General features: G+C 38.4%; 1 protein-coding gene across 1 annotated transcript in view; it reads right to left on the minus strand.

The window, feature by feature from the left end:
- Window positions 1-27,018, minus strand: part of unm_sa1614 (un-named sa1614) — a 43,596-nt gene extending 16,578 nt beyond the window's left edge. The window contains exons 1-18 of the mRNA XM_051948700.1: window positions 27,001-27,018; window positions 25,244-25,606; window positions 18,714-18,786; window positions 16,777-16,922; window positions 12,724-12,798; window positions 12,533-12,582; window positions 12,293-12,422; window positions 10,797-10,882; window positions 10,534-10,609; window positions 8,649-8,729; window positions 8,424-8,521; window positions 5,533-5,602; window positions 5,336-5,423; window positions 5,114-5,162; window positions 2,859-3,031; window positions 1,586-1,719; window positions 418-509; window positions 146-332 (exon numbers count right to left, since the gene is read on the minus strand). Coding sequence (XP_051804660.1) covers window positions 146-332; window positions 418-509; window positions 1,586-1,719; window positions 2,859-3,031; window positions 5,114-5,162; window positions 5,336-5,423; window positions 5,533-5,602; window positions 8,424-8,521; window positions 8,649-8,729; window positions 10,534-10,609; window positions 10,797-10,882; window positions 12,293-12,422; window positions 12,533-12,582; window positions 12,724-12,798; window positions 16,777-16,922; window positions 18,714-18,786; window positions 25,244-25,606; window positions 27,001-27,018 — 1,989 coding nt within the window. The remainder of the gene's footprint in view (window positions 1-145; window positions 333-417; window positions 510-1,585; window positions 1,720-2,858; window positions 3,032-5,113; window positions 5,163-5,335; window positions 5,424-5,532; window positions 5,603-8,423; window positions 8,522-8,648; window positions 8,730-10,533; window positions 10,610-10,796; window positions 10,883-12,292; window positions 12,423-12,532; window positions 12,583-12,723; window positions 12,799-16,776; window positions 16,923-18,713; window positions 18,787-25,243; window positions 25,607-27,000) is intronic.
- Between the last annotated feature and the right edge of the window lie 582 nt (window positions 27,019-27,600).

The following is a 27,600-nucleotide window of genomic DNA, read 5'->3' on the forward strand; positions in this document are numbered from 1 at the left end:
TACCCGTGTATGCCTATATATTTATGTATATTTATACCTGTGTGTATGTTCCTACCCCTGTGTGTTTATACCAGTATGTTCCTACCTGTATGTGTATGTTCCTACCTGTATGGGTATGTTCCTACCTGTATGTGTATGTTCCTACCTGTATGTGTATGTGCAGCGGCAGGCTAAGCTCCGCCCTCTGAGCGTACAGTTGTATCAGACTATAAATGTCGCAGCTCTTTGTCGCCTCCTGCAGGCCGAGTCGCAGCGCTGCAGCTGAACTGTGGCTTCTCCTCACAAAGTGAACATCCTGGTACTTAGACAGGATGAAGTCTTTACGCTCCGCCCTGAACGCCATAAACACACAGCACCATGTGTTAAAGTAAATAGATTGTATGATAATGCAACAGACTGTGTGTTAGCGTGTCTTACATGTGGCTGTGCTGGGAGGGTTTCAGAGATGGACTCAGCAGGTTCGCCTCCAGTATTTCATTAAAACCAGAGTTACCAACATTCCTGGCCAACTGGGAGAGAGGCAAAGAGGAATAAAGACTAGCATTACTTATTTTATACTGTTATTACAAGAACAAAACTAGGGCCATGATGTGGACAACCTTACGGTCTAAAATTAACTTCAGAATTAAGACTACAATGTTAAAATTAAAGAAAAATCTAAGTTGACTGAACAGAACAGTAACTCCAAGCTAGATGTACATTTAGGCTAACTCTAAGCTAGCAGAATATTTATGCTAATTCCAAGCTAACTGGAAATAAATGTTAACTCTGAACTAATTAGACCGAGAAGCTAACACTAAGCTAATATGATATAGACATTAACTATAAGCTAACTGGATCCAGACGCTTACTGTAAGCCAGTGGTTCGGATTCTGGAAATTAAGTTTAAGCCAAATGGACCTTTAACTCTGAGCTAGCATGATATAGAAGCTAACTCTAGCTAACTGGGTCTGCAAGCTAACTCTGAGCTGATTAAATGGTAAATGGTTGTATTTATATAGCGCTTTTCATGATACATCACATTCACCCATTCACATACTGATGGCGGAAGCTGCCATGCAAGGCGCTAACCACGACCCACCAGGAGCAATTAGGGGTTCGGTGTCTTGCTGAGGTACACCTCGACATGAGCTCGATGGGCCGAGGATCGAACCAGCAACCTGGCAGTTACAAGATGGCCATTCTACCCACTGAGCTAAATCAAAGCCAACTGTATTTAGATGCTTGCTTCAAGATAAGTTGACTTACAAGCTAATTCTAAGTTAACTAGATTTAAAAGACAACTCTAAGCTAACTGGATTTAAAAGGTACCTCCTCAAAAATTGGACCTGGAACTTCACTCAAAGCTAACTGGACCTAGAAGCTAACACTGTGCGAACTGGAAGTAAAAATTAACACAAAGCTAATAAATTGGAAGCTAACTGGACATGAAGTTAACTTAATTCAAGGTTTTATCTCAAACTTTCTAAATTGCATTAAATGTTCTGTCCTCTGATACGCAGAGCTAAACCCATAGTTACACCTGGCTGACCACGAGTTCGGCCGCTAATGGATTAGCTTGTTGGCTAACAGGTGAGAGACCCACCAGCAGGTCTGACGTTCCCAGACTGTCCAGGCTCAGAGACTGGATCCTGGACACGTGGACGCCCATCTCCCTGTGAATCCCTGAACACTCGATACAGGTGAGGATGCCCAAGTTGGTGGAGAGCCATCCAGGATCTACAGAGAAACAGAACTCACCTAAACACCACCTGCAGATTTTCACCTTAAACACTAAATGATGCCCTTTGACCTCCTGGATGTTTATTCCAGAGATACAGTAATAAATGTATAAATGGCATGTGTGTGTTTGTGCAGCAGAATGTCAGAACCAACCAACCTTCATTTGTTTACATCTGATAAATAAGCAGTTTTTGAATATCCACAGACACTTGGTAAAATAATAACTTGTATACTAAAACAGTACAAATTAGAGTACATATTTACAGTTTATATTTTTGGATTAGTTTCCATACTTTTATCCTATTTGATCTGTCCAAATACAGTCTGTAGTCTGTAAAAATGCCCAAATTTATGTCACATGACTGTTGGTTGCAGATGAGTCATTAAAAGCATCACGGTGAGGCTGAGGAGTCCAGAATTTTTTGTTTGTTTACAGTCTGTTCCGAGCAAACAATTTATTTTTGGTAAATTTTTGGACAAGATATGTGCAATATAGAGATTTTGATGAAAAGTCTCAATTCTAAGCTTACATTTGGTTATTTTTCCTCATATGTCACAAATAAACAGTTCAGGGACTTCTCGAAAGCTGAAAATCCAACTAATCTTTCTGTTTTTGCAGTTTCTAACTCTGGTAGATGATGTATTTCTGGCACTGTTTTAAAGACGGCATGCTTCCAAACCAGCTGGTGGATTTTTGGGTTGAAGATTTACTGTATTCTTTTACAATTTCCAAACTAGCTACTACAATAATTAGCAAATATTAGAGATTAACGTTAGAAAGACTGCAAATAACTCAGGATTCTCTCTCCATGACTCTTTTCAATCTTAATTATCCAATAAATAATATCTTTTATTATGGAATAATTATTTTATCATGATGAATAATGAAAAAAAACACACAGTTCCCTAGAGTCTGAGTGACATCAATGATTGAAATTCTTGCAGATAACTAAAACATTTCAGTCATTTTGAGATAAAATCTGTTGAGGCTGTTTGTTGGTTCATGACTGAATATTTTCATTCTCTGGTTTGTTTTGAAGCTGGAGCAGAAAGGAAGTGGATCAGAAAGGAGACTTGACTGATTGACTGACTGACTGATTGATTGACTGATTGATTGATTGATCAGTTCAGATTACCTGGAGCTCCACAGTCACAGCAGCTGCTGTTTCCTGGCATCCGTCGGATGTCGTCGGTGATGGCTCGGGTCAGATCTTCCACGCTGCTCTCGCCGCCTCCACCTCCTCTCCGGCCACCGTCCAGAGCGACACTGAGAGCTTCCTGTTTGCTGTTACTGAGCACCGAGATCCAGCTGGACACAGAACATGTTCTCATGTGATCAGAAACATCAGTACAGCAGAACAACACAGAGTCTCATTGAAACAACAATCTAACAGTTTAGCATCACGTTCCAGTAACTCTATACTGAGACTGTAGTCTGTCCTTGACAAGTTAATGCTACACTAAAATATAAAGATGATGACACATGGAAACAAAGATGGTTCTTCGTAGTGATCCAACAGAAGGACCATTTTAAGGTCCACAAAGAACCTTTCATCAAGACGTTCTTTAAAGAACTATCAAAAACAATACCTTTAGGAACCATGAATAAACCATGAATAGTAATTCACAAAAATGGAATTACTTCCAAGTTAGTTCTTTAAGGATCTCGCTGGTTCTATTTTGGTTTCAGGATTTTCTGTTATCTGATGTTTTACAGAACAAAACATTCATCCAGAATAAAAATCATTACTTAGATGAGGCTCTAATGTCATGTTGGTACCTGACATCAAACTCAATAAAGAGGTTCTTCAAAACGTGAAGCCATTTAAGAACCATAATTTTTTGGGTAACAAAAGACTGCTACCAGGCTGCACAGTGGTGTAGTGGTTAGCACTTTCACCTTGTAGCAAGAAGAACCCTGGTTCGAGTCCCGGCCTGGGCCTGGGATCTTTCTGCATGGAGTTTGCATGTTCTCCCTGTGCATGCGTGGGTTTTCTACGGGTACTCCGGCTTCCTCCCACAGTCCAAAAATATGCTGAGGTTAATTGGTTACTCTAAATTGCCCGTAGTTGTGAATGTAAGAGTGTTTGTTTGTCTGTATATGTAGCCCTGCAATAGCTTGGAAAATCCAAACTGAATCTCCTATCTCCAAAAACGGCAGTAATCATTCACCGCGACGCTTTCTCGGCTGCATGCCATTGTTGTTTGGACTACATGGACTTCAAGGTCGATTTGTTTGTGTGTCACATCCGTGTTACGCTGATTGGTTCTTTCTCGTTCAACCTGCATTCGTTAGCCCCTCCTTTTTGAAATCGTCTCGTATCATCGCAATGCCAGACTGCCTTTATTTGTATTTATATTAATACATAAATAAAGTCAGTCTGGATTTTCCAGGCAAACCCTGCTACAGACTGGCGACCTGTCCAGGGTGTCCCCTGCCTTCGCCTGAGTCAGCTGGGATAGGTTCCAGCACCCCCCGCAACCCTAGTGAGGATGAAGCGGTGTATAGAGAATGGATGGATAGAAGACCGCTACCAATTTAGCATCGCACTCGGTAACATTGTTCTTTGACTGTATTTTGTTGATTTCCTGTCGACGTTCTAACTCTACAACATAAATGTACGAACTGGAACCAAAAATGATTCTTCGCAGTGATACAAAAGAAGAACCATTTTTAAATCCACAAAGACCCATTTAGCATGACGTTTTTAAATAAATAAATAGTGCTCCAAAGAACAAAAAATGTTCTTTCAGGAACTATATTCAAGACTGTTTTTTTTTCTGTTTTCTAATAGAACTCATGATTCATCCGGAATAAAACGGTTTCTTAGTTGCGACTCTAATGTCATGCTGCTACCTGCCCTCAAACCAAAAAAAGACATTCTTTAATAGGTGAATTTCACTTTGAAGAGCATTTAAGAACACTACCGATGTAGCATCTCACTCCAGTAACATTGTTCTTTGTATTTTGTCAATGTTTTCTTGACATTCTAACCCTACAAAATAAATATACAAACTGAAACCAAAAACGGTTCTTCTCAGTGATGCTACACAACTAATTTCAGCTCCACAAAGAACCTTTTAACAAGAGCTTCTTCAAAGAACCATTCAACAGTTTTCTAACAAACCCCCAAAGTTACCTCAAAGAACCATCGAAAAATGGGTTCTTTAGTCGCCATAAATGGAGCTCCAAAGGACTTAAGCAAAAAAAATCAGGTTTTTAAAGGAACCGTTTTTAAGACGGTTCTCCATAGACCATTCTGGTTCTGTTTCAATAACGGGACTTGATAATTGTTTAATCAATTTTGAAGCAAAACATTGCAGCATTTCTGGGTTCTGGACTGTTGGTCAGAGAGAACATGTTCAAAGATGCCAGAAATTTCTTACTCACGCCACACATTCAGGTTCATCCTCAGCCAGGAAGTGATACGTCCGATTATCTGGAGGAGAAAATGCTGTTTATTACACAGGTCTTTATTTGTGTTTATATCATCTCTGTATAGATTTCATTCTTTGTTTTATCAACACTAACTGTGTTCTGTGCTTATAAGCCATGTAAAGTTTTCTAAATTTCATCTGTGGTTGTGTTTATTTGTGAATTTTTGTGTCGTACGAGAGATGAGGTCGAAGCACTTCTTGTCCTCCACACTGGGTTTAACCTGACAGGTGAGAAGATTCAGTCTGGTGGGAGGTTTGTTAGGCTGAGAGACACAAACGGAAAGAAAAGGGTCGATAAGAGTCAATTAATCAAAGCTTTATTTGTAAAACAGATTTTATAGACGACACACACACACACTCTCTCTCTCTTACTGTAGCGTGTGCGATGGTCAGGTAACAGTTGTGAACCGAACATTTCCTTTTCTGCCACATTTTCCTTAACCTGAAACACAGACACCTTTAGTCCTTCAATAACACTAATGACATCGACTGTGTGTGTAGTTGTGCGTCTGTCTTTGTGAGGATTAATTTGTGAGGTAAGATTTTTCAGAAGTGATTACGTTTTATCTGCTTTTTACTTCAGGACAGACCTTCAAAGTGTTCCATTGAAAGGTTAAAGTTCTGTTATAGATACAGTGCCTTGTGAAAGTATTCGGCCCCCTTGAACTTTTCAACCTTTCGCCGCATTTCTGGCTTCAAACATAAAGATATAAAATTTTAATTTTTTGTCAAGAATCAACAACAAGTGGGACACAATCGTGAAGTGGAACGAAGTTTATTGGATATTTTAAAATTTTTAAACAAATAAAAACCTGAAAAGTGGGGTGTGCAATATTATTCGGCCCCCTTGCATTAATACTTTGTAGCGCCACCTTTTGCTGCAATTACAGCTGCAAGTCACTTGGGGTATGTCTCTATCAGTTTTGCACATCAAGAGACTGAAATTCTTGCCCATTCTTCCTTGCAAAACAGCTCGAGCTCAGTGAGGTTGGATGAAGAGCGTTTGTGAACAGCAGTCTTCAGCTCTGCCCACAGATTCTCGATCTGATTCAGGTCTGGACTTTGACTTGGCCATTCTAACTCCTGGATACGTTTATTTGTGAACCATTCCATTGTAGATTTGGCTTTATGTTTTGGATCATTGTCCTGTTGGAAGATAAATCTCCATCCCAGTCTCAGGTCTTTTGCAGACTCCAACAGGTTTTCTTCCAGAATGGTCCTGTATTTGGCTCCATTCATCTTCCCATCAATTTTAACCATCTTCCCTGTCCCCGTTGAAGAAAAGCAGGCCCAAACCATGAGGCTGCCACCACCATGTCTGACAGTGGGGATGGTGTGTTCAGGGTGATGAGCTGTGTTGCTTTTACGCCAAACATATCGTTTTGCATTGTGGCCAAAAAGTTCGATTTTGGTTTCATCTGACCAGAGCACCTTCTTCCACGTGTTTGGTGTGTCTCCCAGGTGGCTTGTGGCAAACTTCAAACCAGACTTTTTATGGATATCTTTGAGAAATGGCTTTCTTCTTGCCACTCTTCCATAAAGGCCAGATTTGTGCAGTGTACGACTGATTGTTGTCCTATGGACAGACTCTCCCACCTCAGCTGTAGATCTCTGCAGTTCATCCAGAGTGATCATGGGCCTCTTGGCTGCATCTCTGATCAGTCTTCTCCTTGTTCCAGGTGAAAGTTTAGAGGGACGGCCGGGTCTTGGTAGATTTGCAGTGGTCTGATACTCCTTCCATATGATTGCTTGCACAGTGCTCCTTGAGATGTTTAAAGCTTGGGAAATCTTTTTGTATCCAAATCTGGCTTTAAACTTCTCCACAACAGTATCTGGGACCTGCCTGGTGTGTTCCTTGGTCTTCATGATGCTCTCTGCACTTTAAACAGAACCCTGAGACTATCACAGAGCAGGTGCATTTATACGGAGACTTGATTACACACAGGTGGATTCTATTTATCATCATCAGTCATTTAGGACAACATTGGATCATTCAGAGATCCTCACTGAACTTCTGGAGTGAGTTTGCTGCACTGAAAGTAAAGGGGCTGAATAATATTGCACGCCCCACTTTTCAGTTTTTTATTTGTTAAAAAAGTATAAAATATCCAATAAATTTCATTTCACTTCACGATTGTGTCCCAATTGTTGTTGATTATTGACAAAAAATTAAAATTTTATATCTTTATGTTTGAAGCCTGAAATGTGGCGAAAGGTTGAAAAGTTCAAGGGGGCCGAATACTTTCGCAAGGCACTGTAAATATAACAGATAGAAAGCATTCATCGTGTCACTAGTCTTAAACTCATGAACAATAAAACCCACCATCAAGAGAGAAAGTTGTGTTATCTTTAAAGAAATGACAAAATTACACCTTTATCTGAGCCAATAACTATAAAAACAGAGAGAATCACCAGATTGTCATGTTTCTGACTGTCCTTGAACTACTCATTCATGATATTTAAGGAAAATAAACCAGATCTGAGCTTAAAATCGAGACTTTTCATCAAATTCATGGTGTCGTTCAAAGATTTTACCAAAAACAAACTGCTTGCTCTAAACAGATTCTGTAAAAAACTAAAAATTCTGGACTCCTCAGCCTCACCACGATGCCTTTAATGACTCAGCTGTGACTGACAGTGATGTTACAAAAATTCAGGGACTTTTCATCTGAACTGCAGGTTGTGTTTATGCAGAGCAGAGGTAAAATTAAAAACGTAAATAATCAAATATTTATAGTGTGTGTGCACATTACACATGGTGCATTCAAGGACAGTCAGAAAATTAAAAATATGATGAATTTTTCTGTTTAAACACCTTCTGGCTCTGATTACTGCTGTAATTCTGGTGATATTTTAAAGACAACATGACTTTTCAAAGCGGCTTTTGGATTTCCAGAGGGTTAAAATATCTCTGAAATTAGAAAATTTGCTCCTGTAAAAATGAATTTTATTTCCTGGTTATTGCTACTGATGAACTGCAGATCTTTTTAACCATTTTACATTGTCTTTGGTAACTCTGAAAATGCATCATACTTACTCAGCTTATCATGTCTTTTGTATGTAAAAATCTATGAATTTAATATCAACTAAAACTGTCAAAGCATATGTAGAAATTGTGCTGTTTTCTTCAATACAAAAATGACCAAATACTACAGTACAAACACCTTTAATGTACAAAACAGTACACGAATTCAATGTTTGATTAACTTCTCTGTTACATGACTGTCACATTAAACACGTTCAGGTCAGGTGCTTGTATTTACCCGTCGCTCTTCTTGTAGAGGAATCCTGACCTCTCTGTTCCGTACTGTTTGTCTCCCAGCAGCTGATGCATGCTGTACACCTGCTTCGGCAACGAGTCCTGCACAAACACACACACACACACACACACACACACACACACACACACACACACACACACACACACATTACTCACCTGTGCTGTACAGGTAAATGATACAGTGTCGGCCGGTGTTTGTGTGTCGTACCTGCTCTGGTTGGACGACGGGCCTCAGCTGATCTCTGAGAGCACAAAGCTGCTTCTTCTCTTCCTCCTGACGCTGCTTCACCTGCAGACAGACAAACAAACAAACAAACAAACAAACAAACAAACAAACAAACACACATCTCTAATCACTAATATGGCTGCTCTGGATCACCATGGAAACAGATGCTGCACGGCTGCATCACCATTTTCTCACCAGTGATTCTTTTTCAACAATAACTTTAGCATATTTAATTAATGCATGCAAAGTTTTACCTTCAAACTATGATTATTTTCTGGGTTTCAGGTCCTTGAAGTACATAGATGTTGGTCCAAATTTCTACTTTCTAATGTACTTTTTCCATCATTTCTGAGACTCAGAACTTTTTTGGTTCAGCAGATAGACTCAAGATATTTTAGGAGGAAAAACACGCTTTAGTTCAACTAAATCAGTTTTACATTCACTCCAATGACACAATATAAAGACTAAATCTGCATTTTTGTTCATTTTTTCTATAACCAACTTCAAGCACCAATATTATGGGATGTATCGTAGTTTGAACAGTAAAATTGCAGCAGTTTAATGTCTATGAGTCCTAGAAGCAATCACTGGTATCCTGGATGTGTTTTCTGATAATTCACCAGAGAAAACTTTAAAAAGTGCATCCTGGCTAATAATTCAAGGCTCATATCAGTATGTGTGATAGGTGGTTGGTCAGAATAAGTGAGACACAATGAAAGGAGCATTTTTTTACCTACATTTTGATAGATAGACAATTTTGGTTTTTCTCATTTCTGGCAAAAATGGAGCAATTTAAGAGACGTTTCTGATCATTTTGGGAGAGTTTTAGGGTCATTTTGGACTTCTTTTGACTAATTTTACGCAATTTTTGAGTCATATTGGGCAAGTTTGGGGGAAAAACTGCATTCTGGGTAAACTTTCAAGGCTTATATCATCATGTGTGATAGGTGATTGGTCAGAACAAGTTAGAGACAATGAAAGGAGCAATTTCAGTTTCCACCAACACAACCTTGGACTTGTCTAAACCTTGCTAGAGGCATGATACTTGCTGTGACCTCAGTTATTTACTTTGGTAAGTGGCGCTATAGAGAAGAACAAGGCGCCTAGAGGAACCTTCCTTTACAGCAGACACAAACGACTATGTAACTATGACAACACCACTACATTCACTCTGTTTCCCCCTGTGCTATTTCTCCGAGTGTCCCTGGTCCCAGAGCTGGATGCTTCAGATCTGCGGTCGATGTTCCACCAGCTGGTCCAGTCTCCACCATGTCCACTGTGGGATGCTGCTACTGACCTTCCACCAGCCCTCTGCTTCCAATTCCCTTTTTCCACGAGTCAACTCTGCATCGCCTTCAATATACTGTTATGCTAACTTACATACTGTTTGAATTTTACTGCTAGCTATATAAGGAGTATGTTTAATGTCAGAGCCGTACATCATAAGAGTAAACTATGAGTCAGTTTTCAATGTTAGCTTATACTTTGTCTGTGTCACATATCCTGTCATGCATGTATTCAAATGTGTGTTGTGTTTTCCTTGCTTTCTCACCCCTCCCTCTTCTCCCATCCCTCCCCCTTGCCCTCTTCTGTCCTTCTCAACCCGCCCGGCCAGCAGGCAGATGGGTCCCCCTAATTAGAGCCGGGTTCTGCTCGAGGTTTCTTCCCTGTTAAAAGGGTGTTTTTCCTTGCCACTGTCGCCTTTGGGCTTGCTCTGGGGGTCAGGCATATGGGTTCTGTAAAGCGTCTTGAGACGATTTGACTGTAATTGACGCTATATAAATAAAATTGAATTGAATTGAATTGAATTGAATTGACCACTAGAACTCCGCACCAGCGCCCCCTGCAGGCTGCTTGTTGTCATTACCGTGGTCAGGACTCCGTTCAGCTCCTCCATGTACTGCTTCAGCCTCTGAGTGGTGGAAACACACTCCTGCAGGAAACTTAAACAGAACACACACAGTAAACACAACACGTTGATTAACTCTGTCTCTCTGTGTGTGTGTGTGTGTGTGTGTGTGTGTGTGTGTGTGTGTGTGTGTGTGTGTGTGTGTGTGTGTGTGTGTGTGCGCGTGCGCGTGCGCGTGCGCGTGTGCGTGTGTGCGTGTGCGTGTGTGTGTGCATTCTTACTTGTTGTGGCTGTGGTAGTGTTTGATGAGGTTCTGCAGCAGGTCGACTCCTCGCTTCGTCTTTATCTCGTTCACCTTAATCAGATACTGACAGAAGATACGAGTTACTGAGGAGGTGAAGAACACCGAAGAACCAGCTGGCAGAGAACATTCCAAAACATTACCTAGAATAAAGTTTTTAGAGAAACATAGCATAATAGCGTAGAGTGTTCTTTTAAAAACATGTCCACAACGATAGCAAAGGACAAATATTACAGCAACATTTAGAAAAATGTTCTCAAGATGTTTTTCAGACAGAACGTTCTTGATAGGACGTCCCTGTTATGTGATTAATAAATGAATAAACAAGACTGGAACATTCTGCTTAGAGCATTTTGAGAATGCGTTATGCATGTTGTTGAGGGAACATTTTATATGTTTATTCTTCTATACACATTCTCACAAAATTCCACGATAACAAAGGGGGAATGTTCTCAAACCAACATTTAAAAGATGCTTTCCAGATGCTATCAATCCATCAGACAAAAGAGCTTTTTTTGCAGAATGTTTTATAACGTTCCTGTAATGCAATATATTAAAGGTAGAACATTTTCTCTTTTTGTTGAGGGGACACATTATAGAACATTCCTAAATAAAACATGAGCACAATGATATCAAAGGAAGAACATTCTCAAACCAACATTCAAGAAATGCTTTCCAGATGTTATCGAGGCCGAAGATGATTTTTCCTTTTTTCCTTTCCTTTAATGTTCAGACTCTATGGAACGTTCTTCAATGAAACAATTCTACAATGTTCTCCAAAAACGTATCACATCACACATGAAAAACGTTTTCATGTTAGAGACCTCAAACACCACACAGCTTTTTATACAGAACTTTTTAGAACGTTCTTGTAATCTGATATATCAAAGGTAGGACATTCAGCTGTTGTGTTGGTGGAACACATTACAGAACATTCAATGTTCCAAGACAACGATATTATCAAAGGTGGAACATTATTTCTGCAATACTATGAGGACGTTTTGGAGACTTTGTTAAGGGAACATCTTATCGAATCTATAAAATGTGCCCACAGTGTTTTATGATAACAAATAAAGAATGTTCTCAGTGCAACATTTAGGTTTGAGAACGTTCTAACAGTGTTATCATCAAATATTGTTAGAACATCTTTAGTTATCTGCCTTCAAGAAGAAGATTCTGGGAAGTAAAAGAGAAGTTCCTGTTGAAAATGCTAGTAGAACTTTCTAGAACATCCTCAGAACGTTCTACCAATGTAATTGCTAAATATTGTTAGAACATCTTTAGATATCCTCCCTTCAATAAAAAAATTTTGGGAACTGAAAGAGAACTTCATGCTGAAGATATTGGTAGAACTTTCTGGAACTTCCTCAGAACGTTCTTGGAACAAGAACAAAATCTGTCTCAGAAAGAAGAGGAGAAACAGGAAGTCGAGGAGGAACAGGAAGTAAAACAGAAAGAGGAGGCGGAGTCACTGACCTCGCACATGCTCAGCTGGAAAGAGCGCCTCTCCTTCTCGAGCTCTTCTGCGATTTCTCCTCCGCTGACCTCGCTCCTCACCATCCCGTACTGCCGAGCCAGCTCCCTCTTCTCCTTCTCCACCTGCTTACTGCAAACACACTCAGTTTTATCTTTCCTCCACCTGCTGCTGCAGAATTCACACAAAACAAAGATGCCTCGCAACAGATTCTAGTAAAATTCAGCTTGATGTTCGCTCACAATCTGCTCTCATAGTCTCTCCAGGCTCTTTCGAAGGGCTTCTTCAGATCCTGCAGAAACAAAACCCCATTACTAGAGTGTCACTGTGATTATTTTTAGTTTGACAACATTATTTTGAGGCAACATCAAAAGAAATATGGCTGATAAAACCATTAAACTGTAATGAAACATGTAAAACCAAAGTTCCTCACCCCCTTCACTTCCCGCAGGTCTCCTTTAACCACAGAGTCCAGGAAGAAGTTGATGTTGTGCAGCATGCTCTTTAACTGCACACAAACAAGCACAATTCATCCAAAAAATTAGCTCCTGAAAGGCAGCCGGTAATATTTTAGGGATCACTTCATATGGAGTATTTCTTTCACTAAAATATCAGTAGATTTTTCATTTTAAGATGTTGGTTTACAAACAAAATTAACCCTCTAAACTAAAATTTGAAAATCACATTTTCAGAATCGGAAACAGTGAAAACTGAAAAAAATTACCAGATTCTCAACTTTCCAACTGTCCTTGAACTACACATCTGTGACACTGTGTCCCATCAGTTTAATTAACCAAATTTAAGCTTAAAGTCTTTAGAATCAATCAAAATCATTGCATTTTTTATGTGTTATTCAAAAATTCAGCAAAAATCACCACCTAGAATAAATCAGGTTCAGCAAAACACTAAAAATTCTGGGATCCTCATTGCAACCATGAAGGCATCAGTGACTCGGCTCTGATCAACAGTTACGTGACAAAATTCAGCTGAACTGCAGGCAGTGTTTAGATTAAAAAACTAAAAATGTGAATAGTTAAAGATCTTTAGTATAGACAGCCTCCATTGTTGTCTAGTGTTGGTAAAACCTGTGTACACTTAGTAAAAAGCTACATATGTAAACTTATGTAAATAGTCATTTACCACATCAACAATGGCTAGACTGGATTACTGATTCATTTAATGTTATCTTCATTGAAAAAATATGCTTTTCTTTCAAAAAATGAGGACATTTCTAAGCAATCCCAAACTTTTGAACTCTAATGTACATGTTGCCTGATCAGTGCCACAAAGGCAAAAACCACATGACATAAAATCAGATGATTCTAAATCAGAGGTTTTTCCAGAGGAACGGACCATCTAACTGGAATCACACAGTTTTTATTAGACGGCTATTAAAGGAAGTTTGGTCTGTTCAAGAATGAATCACAGGTTTTCAATCATCAAGTTAAAAGCTGACTCATTTTTAATCTAAATTCTAAAACACTTGACAATAGAAGTTTTAAGTGCAAATATTAAGTTTGGGTATTTAAACTGTAAGTTTTCTGAATTAAATTGCAAATGAGAAGGTTCTGGGAAACAGAAAAATCGAAATTAGTCGTAAAGATCTTTTTAAAATTAAGATTGTAAATAATCTCTCATTCTCATTGGCCAAATACCAGAAATTACACCAAACGGATGTTTACTTTTAGCGGAAAGTGTCCTTAAAACTGCAGTGTGACCACAATATGCTGTGGTTTAAAACATTTACTGCATCTCCTAAGAATTCATTTAAGGTATTACAACTAAAGCATTAGGTTAGAATAAAACTAGAAACTGATTCTGACAAGTTTCAACCACTTTGATTGTTGAAATAAAACCACCGGAATAATATACGTATTTGAAAACAGGTTTCTAAAGTCTTGAAACTCACTTGACTTATAAATAAAAACTTTCAGTTTAAGCAAATAAATAAAGAGAGAGAACTCAGAATGATGCAGTTAGAATGACAGAAAAAAATTGAATTTATTTGATTATTTATTTTAGAAAAAAATTAACTGGAAATAACATGTCCATCATTTTTCAAAGTGCCCACTGGTGTGACCAACACTGGAAAAAAATTTACTGGAGGTATTTTATTACTTCCATTTTTAATTTGTGTCCATACTTGTTGCCTCTCTGCTCTGTATGAACACTGCCTGCAATTCAAGTGAAAGTCCTTGAATTTTTGTCATGTGACTGTTGGTCACATCCAAGTCATTATTGGCGACACAGTTGTGCCGAGGAAAGTAGATTTTTTTATTTTTTACAGAATCTGGTTACATCAAACAATGTATTTTTGGCAAATTTTCAAATGAGGCATGTCAAATAAAGTGAATAGATGTTTTATCATGCTGCTCTTAGTCTCAGCTGAGTCACTGATGGCTTCACAGTTACACAGAAGGGTGCATAATTTTATGGGTTTTTTTTAATAGAATTTCCCATTTAAAAATAATTAAACGAAAGAAATTGAATTCAACTTTTCTCCTTTGTCTATGATTTCTTTCATTCTAACCGCATCACACTGCACAGAAGACAAGGTTTGTAAGTAAGGACTGTGTTTAGGCATGGAAAGAGATTAAAATTATAAATAGTTAAATATTCAATTCAATCCTAGTCAGTTTTATTTATACAGCACAGATTCACAACACACATTACCATTCAAAAATTAAAAGAAATGTCCTTATTTTTGAAGCAAAGGCATTTTTTTCCAATGATGATCACATTAAATTAATCATAAATACAGTCTAGATGTTATTAATGTGGTAAATGACTTTTCTAGCTGGAAACAGCTGATTTTTAATGGAATATCCCCATAGGGGTACAGAGGAAGATTTCCAGTAACCATCACTCCTGTGTTCTAATGCTACATTGTTTTAGCTAATCATCTTATTGTGTTATGCTAGCACATTAATAAAAGTGAGAATTTTCATGGAAAATCATGAAATTGTCTGCGTGACCCCAAACTTTTGAACAATAGTGTATAATATTTTAGATATTTTTTTGTTCAACTTCTTACCAGTTTTTACAGAGTTCAACCAGAATTCTGCGTCTGAATTCTGTATGTATTGTCTGTGCAGGGGTCACTCATATACATTTAATTTCCTTTTTTGTAGTACAGTGATAATTAAAACAATAATAATAATAATAATAACTTTAATTGGTATTGAACATTTCAACAACAAAGTTACAAAGTGATTTGCAATAAAGCAAATATAAAATTTGTGTTATCTAATGGTGTTGAAAGGATAACTGATGATTAGAAAACCCTTGTGCAGTTATTTTAGCACATGAATAAAAATGCGAGTTTTGATGGAAAACATGAAATTATCTGGATGACCCTAAACTTTTGAACAGTAGTCTGTATGTCGTCTCACAGCACTTAACATAATAAGGTACATACCTTATAAATTCTAAACAGAGAACAGAAAACCCAACAGCCCAAAGATGCCTTTAGGTTCCCTATGAGCGACGGTGGTAAAGAATGAGAAAATCCCTACAATCGAAAGGGGAAAAACCTCCAACAGAATCAGGCTCAGGGAAGGCGGCCGTCTGCCTCGACCAGTTAGGGTTAGATATCTGTAGTATGTAGGGACAACTGTGGGCACTTATAGTTCGACGTGTTGATTCCAGATTTTACCAGTTTTCATAAAATAAATAATCAAAGAAATTCCACTGTATTTAATGATTTCTGTTGTTCCAAATGTATCATTCTGCACAGAAGGCATTTCTGAGTTCTTTCTCCTTCTTAATGATTGTTCTGTTTCCACAGAGCTACAGGACTTTATAATGCAGTGAAAAATGAACCTAAAGTGAAGAAAAATAAGACAGAAGCAAAAAGTCTAGAAATTGCTCGAGGCTCAGAGGGTTAAGATTCTGGGGTTGAGATTTTCCAAGCTGAAGTTTGAAATGATAGACGAAGAGCCAATCATCCATCATTTATACCGCTTAATTCTCATTAGGGTCACAGGGGGCTGGAGCCTATCCCAGCTGACTTGGGGTGAAGGTTCACCTGCACAGGTCCACCAGTCTGTCGCAGGGCTACATATTCAGACAAACAATCACACTCACATTCACACCTGCAGACAATTTAGAGTAATCAGTTAACCTCAGCATGTTTTTGGACTGTGGGAGGAAGCCGGAGTACCAGGAGAAAACCCACGCATGCACAGGGAGAACATGCAAACTCCATGCAGAAAGATCCCAGGAAGGATGGGACACCAACCAGTCTTCTAGCTGTAAGGCAACGGTGCTAACTGCTGATCACTGTGCAGCCCAAGAGCCAATACGATGTTTAAAATTAAGGACAACTAGATAATTAATTGGATTTGGAGGTTTGTTATGAGTCTAGCACTGATCACAGAGTTAAAGTTTGTTGACCCAGATTCCTGACAGAGCTCTAAACCAGTCTGTGATCAGGTGCAGGTGTTGTGACCTTTGACCTGTATGATGTCACAGCGCCGTCACTCACCAGGTTCTTCATGGGCGACAGCAGCTCTTTGGAAAAGTCAGCCAGGCGGCAGAAGGCGGATCCGACCTCCGTCTCTCCGTTTGTGTGGCAGTTGACCGACAGCTTCTCCATGGAGTTAATGTACTGCTCCAGATGAGAGACGTGATCTGACAGAGGAACTCTGTTAGTACAGCGCGGGGATATTCTGGTCGAGGTTTATTTCAACCCAATCTGATCAAGTCATTAAATATTTAGTATATGCTCCCACTGAGCACCAATCTGACACCATTTTCCTGCACAGTACACACTTCAAATATGTAATCAAAATTCAGTGTATCTGCTTGACAGCAACACATTAAGAAAAAAAACTTCAAGCTGTTCCTTAATGTTCTGTGGGTGTTCAGGAACCCTGTTGTAAAGTTCTACTGCAATATAGTGTTAGAGAGTAAGGTGTACAGAGACAAGCTCCAGAAGATGGTAAAAACCTGTTTTCTCTACATGAATGTCTGTAAATATATTATAGATCAGCAGTAGTACCACATTGTTCCACCAGGTGGAGCCTCATACTATTTAGTACTGTAGAGACCAGAGGAGGCGTCACTAAAGGTCCTTACACACCGGGTGCGTTTTTTACGTGCGTTTTTTTCGGACGTCAATATTTTTTTCAAACCTGTATCCTGTCAATACACGCATTCACATCGGCAACATTTTCTAGCTCAGCGATTTTGTGGCATTTATTTTTTCGTATCACGATCGATTGTTCTAAAGTTTTGCATTCTTTGTGACCACTTCTGACCAATCAGATCGCGTGTTGTTGCGACGTCCCATTCACCGGCAGATCTGGCAATTAATGTTTAGTTGTTTATGATGCCAGTGTGCGCAAAGACACACGGGCTCTGTGGAGAGCTCCGCTTCAGCTGCTGCTGTGACAGGTCAGTGACACTGGATTTCTGCTTACAATCGGTGATCTCTGAGATTCAGACATGTGTAGGCTTTTAAAGAAACAGTCAGAATGGCGGGGTATTTCGTTTTGTTTTTTTTGTACACGCAGCCAGAACTGTGAACAATCAAACAGAACTTTCCGCTCATTAAATACGCACATTATAAACAACTGTTGCTTACCTCAGACACACGGCCAGTCGCTGCTCCGGATCAATCGGCTCCCTGAAATTAGTCCTTTGCTTCTTCAAACTTGGAGCTAGCTGTTTCAGAAGAACCTCAAACTGGCCGACGGACATCCGAAAATAAGTTTTGAAGCGACCGTGGTATAGTTTAAGCTCCTGAACCAAGCAGTGGAACTCACCAAGTTCTCTTCTTTTTTGTAGTATTGGGTGCACCCACTTCTTTTTCTTTTTTGAAACTAAAACAAGTAGCAATTCACCATTGCTTGAAGTTGAAGTAGACTCCATTTTTGACTGCTCGCTTCCTCCTCTGACGCGTCTTCCTCCCCTTCGGAAAGTCGCAAAAACGCATCGTGCTTGATATGTATGGACAGGTGCATCAAAACTCGCATCCGAATATTTCGCAATTTCGCATCGTTTATTCGCATCGCTCCCGGTGTGTAAGGACCTTTAGACTGCAGGTAGGTCATGTAGGTTAGCAGAGAGCATTGTGGGGGTTTGGCTAGTAAAGGGGCAGCATGACTAAGACTTCTGTGATGCTTAATGACCTCCAACTATGGTGTAAGTGTTTAATACAAACTAGGATCAACTGTAGCTGCTCATAATAATGTGTCTATAGCTAAAATAGTAATACTAGCACATTTATTGGGTATATTTTTTCATTTATGACACCTGTGTGAGTTGATCTTGCTTAGGTTTGTTTCAATACTGATCAGTTAAACAAAGCATTGATTGGCCCTGAAGAAGATCTTTGAGATCGGATCGGCATGTTCCTTGTCTATTGAGTTATGTTTGGTTTTATGTGTTTGTGTTTTGGTTGTGTGTGTGTTTGTGTACCTTGTCCTGATGTGTATTTGGCTTTCGCAGCTTTCTTCATCTTCTGCAACACCAACCGGTCGCTGTCCAGAACCTGAACAAACACAAACAGTGATTAGTTTCTGCATCATCTGCAGTGTGTGTGTGTGTGTGTGTGTGTGTGTGTGTGTGTGTGTGTGTGTGTGTGTGTGTGTGTGTGTGTGTGTATGTATGTGTGTGTGTGTGTGTTCACCTGCTGACTCAACACACACTCAGCTGCACTCTGCTCTCTGACAACAGCAGCTACATTCCTGTGTGGGTTAAACCATCATGTTGTCATCAGCTGAAGCCTCCACATGAAGCTGCTTTAAGCTTCAGTCACACAGACGATTTTAACAAAAAGTTATTTATACCGAGATCTCAGTCTTTATTATTTTTTGAGTCTAACAAGGGTTTTTTTTTTAGTCACATGTTCACATAGTCTGCGGACTGAAATGCAAAATGACTGTTCTCGAGGCCTGTGCAACAAAAATAAGACATTATATAGGAATATTCTTTTAAAACAGTAGAAAAATAGCAGTTAATGTGTAGATATTGTGGTGTTAAAGTCATGTGGTGCAGCGTACAGGGGCCAAGAGTGCAGTCATGTGTGTTTATATCTTGTGCAGGTAGTTCACATCTTTTCTGGAGACTTTCATGTCATTTTATGGGGAATTTCACATCTTGTTGCATTTGTTTTGCATCATTGTGTGGCATTTTTGCTTTTTTTTTTTGGCAATTTTGAATATTTTTGTAGTGATTTTGCATCTTTTTTTGGTGATTTTGCACATTTTTTTAGATTATTTTGCATCTTTCTTTGTGGTCATTTTTTGGTCATTTTTTAAAATCAAATTTCACATCTTTTTGTGGCGATTTTGTGCCTTTTTATGGTAATTTTCATGTATTTTTTAGGGAATTTCACATCTTTTTGTGTTTTGAGATGATTTTACATCTTTCTTTGTTTTTGCCATTTTGTGGCAATTAGAATATTTTGTAGTGATTTAGAATTTTCTGTAGGGATTTTGCATCTTCTTTTATTGATTTTTTTTGTCTTTTTTAAAGAAATTTCATGTATTTTTGTGGTGATTTTGTGTCTCTTTATGGTTATTTTCTGTATTTTTAGGGAATGTGTGTGAGCATACTCCTGAATGTCATTTAGATATTAACATCAGAACATAAACTACCGTTCAAAAGTTTGGCGTCATCCAGGCAATTTCATGTTTTCCATGAAAACTCACACTTTTATCATGTGCTAACATAACTGCAGAAGAGTTTTCTATCATCAACTAACCTTTCATTATGATTAGCTATCTTTATTGTATCTTCATTGAAAAAAAACTTATATTTTCAAAACAAGGACATTTCTAAGTGACCCTAAACTTTTGAACAGTAGTGTATGTTGTGTTCACATCAATCTAACTCAACATTTTAATCCTTCCATTGCTGACATTTCATACAGCTGCTCTTTTCAAAAATCTACTTCACTATAGGAAACAACAACAACCTTTAAGCAGCAGCCTAAACAATGAACATTTCAAGTTTTTAAGAAGCCCTGTTTCATTTTTATGTCAATCATCCATTTTAATGACATTTCTCGCCTCCCTGCTGCAAATGTTCCACCAAAAACCACCTCCTCATCACTCTTTTCAGTAAATATCTCCAGTGTGTCATGTTCTTATCTCCTCCCACGACGACTGTGATTGGTTTAAAGAAATACAAACACACCAGAGCTGCTTTTTTCCACCTTTAGCAGATTAATACTGAGGTGCTGTCAGATTATTCTACACAGCGTCGTGTAGAAGGATCTGACTATGCAACACTGTAGTAATCCAAAATGTTTCATCACTCACAGGCCTTCAGGTGGGATTTCTGGAAACTGTTTTAAACATGCGACAACTGAGATCCCTTCCCAGTAAGTTGGGTTTATCATATTCAGACAATTCAGCAAAATAAATACTCAATAAATTCAACTTTTCTGTTTTTTCTGATTTGTGTGATCCTAATTGTGCCATTCTTGCACAGAGATATTTCTGAGTTCTCTCTACTTCCACTCATTTTATTTTATAGAAATTTGTCTTTATTTTCACATTTACAGTCTGTTTGCAAATTGTTGTAAAAAAAAACATATATATATAGCAAATCTTCCCTCATCTGTGTGACATAATTCTCACATTGCAGCTTGTTTCTTTGAGTCCCACTTAAAAATAAAATAAAAATAATTTGCATAACGAGGGATTTTAAACCCTGCAGGTTTCTATTTATTGGTGTAAATCTGAAAAGTTTGAGCCCCTGTTGAAATGGTTACTAATAAGACAATAAAATGGTGTAATCTGAGGTCTAAAAGTCAAAGTAATTGTGAGTTTTTTTTGGTCATTTATGTCAGATATCCTTCATGTTGGCTCTTCTTCTGTCCTCATGTGATTTCTCGATCAATCAGAGGGATCAATAATCAGTTTAGGAGAGTTTGTGTTTGCTGCTGTTTGTGTGTGTTTTTTTTTTTTTATCAGCAGGCAGCAGAATCTCCCCCCTCCTCTCTTAGCAGAGTTACTGACCTGAACGTTGGCCTGAAAAACAGCCTCTAACTGGCCCCCGCTGCCCCCTCCTCCACCATGTACCCCCGACCAAGGCAGCATATGTTACCACAGCAACAGGATTAGCCCTACATTTAGTATTCATCGCTGGTTTGTTGGTAGGATCGGTAATAAGGGGCCAGGAGATGCATTATTAACAAGCGTGTTGAGATAATCTGCCAGCCTCAAGCAACCGGTGCTTGGCGTTGCGAGAGTGTTTTCCTGCCTTGAAAAGCTGTATGGAATTGTTTAAGATTTCTTCTTATTTTACCATCTGAACTTCAACAAAGTAATCACAGGTTTTAAAATGCTTTAAAACGTTTCATGTTTTTTGCCCAAAATAAAGCTTTACAAAGAGTTTGTAAATTTATCAACTATGTAATTATAGGGAACCTGAGTGGAAAGTATTCATTTAAACAGGGATAGATGTAAGAAAAAAGCTGTGTTTTACAAGGATGCTGCATTAAAAGCAATAAGAAAACACAAAGTCTCCATATATGTCAATAAATTACACAACAAACAAAGTCATTGATTCAGAGGAAAAAAATGGCATTTACCTGTACAACATGAGTCTGAAGGAGTTTAAATTGGAGGATTATCTTTTCTAACTGTAGAATGTTCAGCAGATTGTTGGACTTCTGTGGGAGAAACAGTAATTACAGAAGCCAGTGTAAACATCTGATATTCTAAAGAGTGTTGAGATCTAATGCAACGTTGATCCAAAAAATGATGAAAAGCCTGAAGTCCTTAATTAATGCGTGAGACTAACCTGTCTCATGACGGTCTAAACCAGCTCACGTTCCCTGTTAGTGGGTGAACAATCCAACGCTTGTGAATCTGCTTCACAATGAACGGAAAGAGCCGACATCGAAGGATCAAAAAGCGACGTCGCTATGAACGCTTGGCCGCCACAAGCCAGTTTATCGCTGTGGTAACTTTTTGACACCTCCTGCTCAAAACCCAAAAAAGTCAGAAGGATCGTAAATATTAATGTAAATATTTGGATTCTGTTTAACTCGTAAAGCTAAAAGGAGGAGCGATTTCAGACAGAAGTTTGGTGAGTTTCATCCTCATTTTCAACTTATATTGAAAATATTTCCATAACATTAATATTTAATTCTAAAGTACAAAACATCATCACAGTTTCTAATTTACAGCTGAGATCGTTGCAAAACCATCAATAATTCACTCCTTTCTGTCTGCAAGCCATTTGTGATGTGAAGCTTCATAAATAAAGCAAAAAAGGCTCTCTTTTAGACTAGACTTTACATGAATTCAGGAAGTTCAGATCTTCAGAACTTTTCCTCGTTGTCAGCAGATTAATGAAAGTCTCTCATGTTCTCAGAATGTTACTTCAGTGTTTCAGGCTCCAAACAGCAAAAAGATGCTTGATTCTCAATAACCGTATGGGCTCTTGATTTCGTATCTAGAACGTTGTTTTTCAGTGTCTGTAGCTTCAATGTAGCTGAGCTGCTGCTGGCCCTCTCTGTTCGTGTTGACAGATGAATGAATCTTGTGAGAGCAGGACTTATCTCTCTGAGGATCATTTACTTTGAAATATCTAAATTTTTAGCGGCTGATGTTGTTTTTAACTTCCTGTGTTTTGTTACAAAATTGTGTATTCTAGCCTCAGCTTTAAGCCATTTCAGATTTGAAATGAAGTCCACTACTGAAAATGTGCTCGTCTGAAGGAGTTTCCAGCCAGTTATTTCGTCCTTGTTCTGCTGTTTAACAACGGAAACAGAAAAATACATGAATGAGAAAGGTTTAATTGTGAATTCAGTGTATTAAAATGCAGTCTATGTGAGCACAGCAGAGGCAGGAGAGAGCTATTCAGCAGCTGAGTTTAGGTTGAACTGAAAGGTAAAACATGAAAACACAGTAGCCACCCACTCCTTGTTAATTGGTTAAATTAAAGTTTACAGAGCTCTGACCTGTGGACAGACCATCAGAGCTAATGGTAGCCACATTAGCTACACAATGAGCCAACTCAAAGGATTTGGCTATTGTTGTAGCTATGCTATGCAACAATAGCCGCACAACATGCTAACCCAAAGCATTTTCCTTTCGTTGTGGCTCATGCAAATGTTGGCCACATTAGCCATACAAGCTAACACCGTGGAGACATTAGCATCAATAATAATCCACCGGGTGTTCAGTTCCTCAGATGCTGTCAGTGCATAGAGACTCCTGTGTTCACTCTAACAGAACATTTGGTGAGTTTAGTTCATGGTTCAGATGTTGTAGAGTTTAGCAGAAGCAGCTGTAGAAAGTAAAAAAAACCAGCTGCTCATTCTGATTGGTTCACCTGGAAGCAGAGAGGGGGCGGGGCTACACAAAGCTGGACTGCTATTGGCTCCTGAATAAATTCTGACATTGTTGTAAAGCTGAGAGATTATGAAGAAGAATAGTGTTTTCATATTCTCATACCTTTTATTTTATACCACCTCTGTGTTTTTTAAGACAAAACACAGTGAAAAAAAAAGAAATGTCCCCATAACGGTCCTACATAGAACCTATATGTGCTCTAATAAAGAGATATCAGCTGAGTGGGTGCATCATGGTTGTGCACGGCCCTTAATGTTTCTTTAAACATGGTTTAAATGTTGCAGACTACATTCATGTAATATTCAGCACCGATCTCAGAATAGAAGAACTGCAGACCAACATAACAGAGAGAGGAGCAGATATGAGGAATGAATGAAAGCAGTTCAGTGGTAAGAACACTGTAAAAAAAAACACCCTTAAAGACAAATTTTTCATTCAAATAATGACAAAGACGGACACAGCAGCTGACTTATATGACATGAAAACACAAAAATCACCCAGTCCTTGATTATTGATTTAAAAAAATGCTAATGTTAGCCACATTAGCTACATGCAATGCAAACACTAAGGATTGTCCTACTGTTGTGGGGACATTATCATCAATAATACCTGTAATCCAGTGGGTGTAAACATAACATTAAACAACTTTAGCATGTTTAAATCTGAAAAAAAGAACTATTTTACAATCAAACATTATGTACAGTTTTGACTAGCTTCTGTTGTTGTGGTTGTTGTTTTTCAGTCAATGCATAAATAGCTTTTCTGTGATTTTACTAAATTCTATCAGTAATTTTAACAAAACTGTGAAAATCTGTACAAAAGAGTCAAAAGTGACTGACTTTTTTCGGTTATAAATATGCATAATTATGTCTGAAAAACTGTAAAATTTTTTTGCTTTTTTTGCTGATTTAAGTGCACTAAAGTATTATCACTTTATGTTTACACTGTTTATTAAATATACTAAAATATGAATTTTTGATGTGGCTATTTGTTGATTTTTTTTTGTTTTTGGGAGTCGCAACTCTTTTTTTTTAACATTTATTAATCTTTAATATACCAAACGTTTATTTCAAATAACGGCAAATGTCTGTAAAATAAATGTTTCTGATGATGTACATACAGCAAATAATTACATTTGATGGTTACACTGTGTGGATGTGGTATTATACACAGTTGTGGCCTTTTTGTTTTATTTGAGTTAATATGTAAATTAATAAACATTTTTTTCTGTGATTTTAGTGGTCTGCAATTTAACAACTTGCAATTTATTTTTGCTTGCTTGTTTCGAACAGTTCAGTGCAAGTATTTAAAAAAAATTACTAGTCATTATCTGTAACTTAACCAAATAATAGTGATAAATAATGATATTTATGCTAATTTAAATATTTATAAACTGTGTAATCTTTCAGTCACACATTGTAAACAGAGCAAATTATTTTTTGTAAAAATAAAATAATTTTGTAAACAGTTTCTTTTCCAGTTTGTTTTTTTTCTGTAATTTTACTAAATATTAATTCACCAAAAACGGGGAACTGTAAAATAACAGTTAATTTGTTTAAACATGACTTTTTTAGAGTGCAAACAGATAATGAGCTTCTCTGAGCAGCTTCATGACATTAATAATAATATGCAGACCTCCTCCAGCAGGTAGAACGGGTGTTCCTGCAAACTGATCATCTTGGAGGTGAAGGAGGAGGTGGTGGGAGAGCTCCAGTCCTCCTGGACCTCCTGCACGAACTCACACACAGACACACACTCCGGCATGGTGTTGCTGGACCGGGAGGACCGGGGAGGAGGACCGGAGAGGAGGACCAGGGAAAAGAACCGGGGGTGAAGGACTGGGACAGACTCTCCACACAATAGACGTTCCTCACAGTCAGATGTTCCAACAATGGGAATAAAAATTAAATATTCCGCCCGGTAAACCCTCCGAGGAGGATCCGAACCTCCAGCCGGGAACCTGACACCAGCCCGGGCTCCCTGAGGCTGACCGAGCCGCTAATTAAACGCCGATTTCCGAACAAAAGGTGATAAAATCCAGCAGATCTCATCACTGAGGGAAACTCTGATCCACCGGTTCCGTTCAACTACCGATCCGCCTCCGGTGCAGCGTCCTCAGCAGACTCACCGGCCCCGGTGTCGGCGTGCAGTGGGCGGACAAAGAGCAGAGGAGCCGAGCGGCAGAACCGGCCCTCCGGACACCTGGACCGGCTTCAGAGGAGAGGAGCAGCCCGGTCTGAGCGTCCCGCTGCAGCTGCCTGTCCGTCCATCTCCGGCTGCTTCTTTCTTTATCCAAGCCGCATGGACGAGAGGCGCGTTCACGTGCACAGCGGCGGAAGCCCTCTGCCGCGGGGGCGCGCACTGCTACCCGTGCACTGGGAGGGCAAACTGGGAGGCTCCTGCAGATTACACCTGGCTATGCCTGCTACTGGTTAACTAATGCGCTTAAAGCCGGAAGTTCACACATTTCCAGTTTATTTGCCAGAAAGAGAAAAACATGTAAATAGGATTAAAAGCTGAAAGCAGCATAATCTGAAAATCCCCTTTTCATGCTTCCATTCAGACTCTTTATGTATGTTTTAAAAAATGTAATTACTTTGATTTCTTTAACCTCCAAGCCTTTTTTCTGTTAAGTTTTTCCTCACTGTGCCTTCATTTTTGACTGAATATAAAAAAATATATATACATAAATAAAATCTCGGGAAGTATTTCAAAGTAATTAAATATCTTTCTTTCAGCATTGGTCGAACTTAATTTAAATGTGTTGAGTCAACTTAATTTATTAGGATTAAGTCAACTTATTCCAAAAAAAAATCAAGCCAATTTAATTTAATCAAGTTGAGTCGACTAATTTTACAGCATTAAAATTAGATTAGTAAATAAAATAGAAACTGCTTCATGCTACAATAAAGATATTGACATTCAATCCCAATCCAAATCCAAAATAAAACAGTGTGACTGTGAACATTTTTAATTACACTTAAACAAATCATTTTTCAATTGAACTTAATTAAATTATTTGAGAAATTTCCACATAATTAAACAGATTTTCTCTGTTAGTTCAGGTTAGAGTATTTGTGTTGAGTCAATATAATTTATCAGAGTTGTTTGAACTTATATTTCCTGTTAAGTGCATGATTTTTATGATGGAACCGACTCATTTTACTTCAACATAAATGGATCTAATAAAAGTTAAGTTGTTGAATATCATACCAATATTACAGAATTTATGATGTTCATTTTGGAAACATGAAGTTAGATTGTTCACAGTATATGTTGCACTTTAGCACAGTTACCTTTTTGTTTTAGAGTGCAGAATGACAGACCATGAAAGAGCAAAAATAAAAGTTGGCTTTCTTTGATTGTTTCACAGAATTTAAAATAAAAACTACAGTCAGCATGTCCGACATTCTTCCACGGTACGACCAACACTGGAGGGAAGGCTCGTCACACTATAGATATTTTATTAGGAAGATGTTTCACCATGCTGAATGTATCTTCCAACAATTTGCTCTTCTGTTCACTGTTTCTGAGCCATGCTGCATTTATTTTACTGATCCAGTAGGTTTTAGTTTAGGTTGCAAATTGTCCAAAATTATTGGAATCTTGTCCAGAGTCGCTTGAAAGTGACAAGAATACTCAGAATTTGTCCAAAATAGCCCAAAACAGTCCAGATTGACTCAATTATTGTCTAAAATAATTTGAAAACTGTCCGAAATTACACGAAACATGATCAAAGTAACAATTTTGAGTTATTTTGGACATTTTTTAGTCCAATTTTGAAGCCCACAGTTGGTATCAATAAAAAATAGAGGGACCACATATTACAGATATTTAACTGTTTTTTTACAGCCTCTGCAGACTTCCTCTACTCTGTTCATAATCTGTAGATGTTTCATGATGCTGGATGTATCCTCCAACATCTTGCTCCTCTGTTCACTGTTTTAGAGCCATGACACATTTATTTTGATCCAGTAGCTTTGATTTTCCCT

The sequence above is a fragment of the Acanthochromis polyacanthus genome, chromosome 5, assembly GCF_021347895.1.
Source record: "Acanthochromis polyacanthus isolate Apoly-LR-REF ecotype Palm Island chromosome 5, KAUST_Apoly_ChrSc, whole genome shotgun sequence".
Taxonomy (NCBI): domain Eukaryota; kingdom Metazoa; phylum Chordata; class Actinopteri; family Pomacentridae; genus Acanthochromis; species Acanthochromis polyacanthus.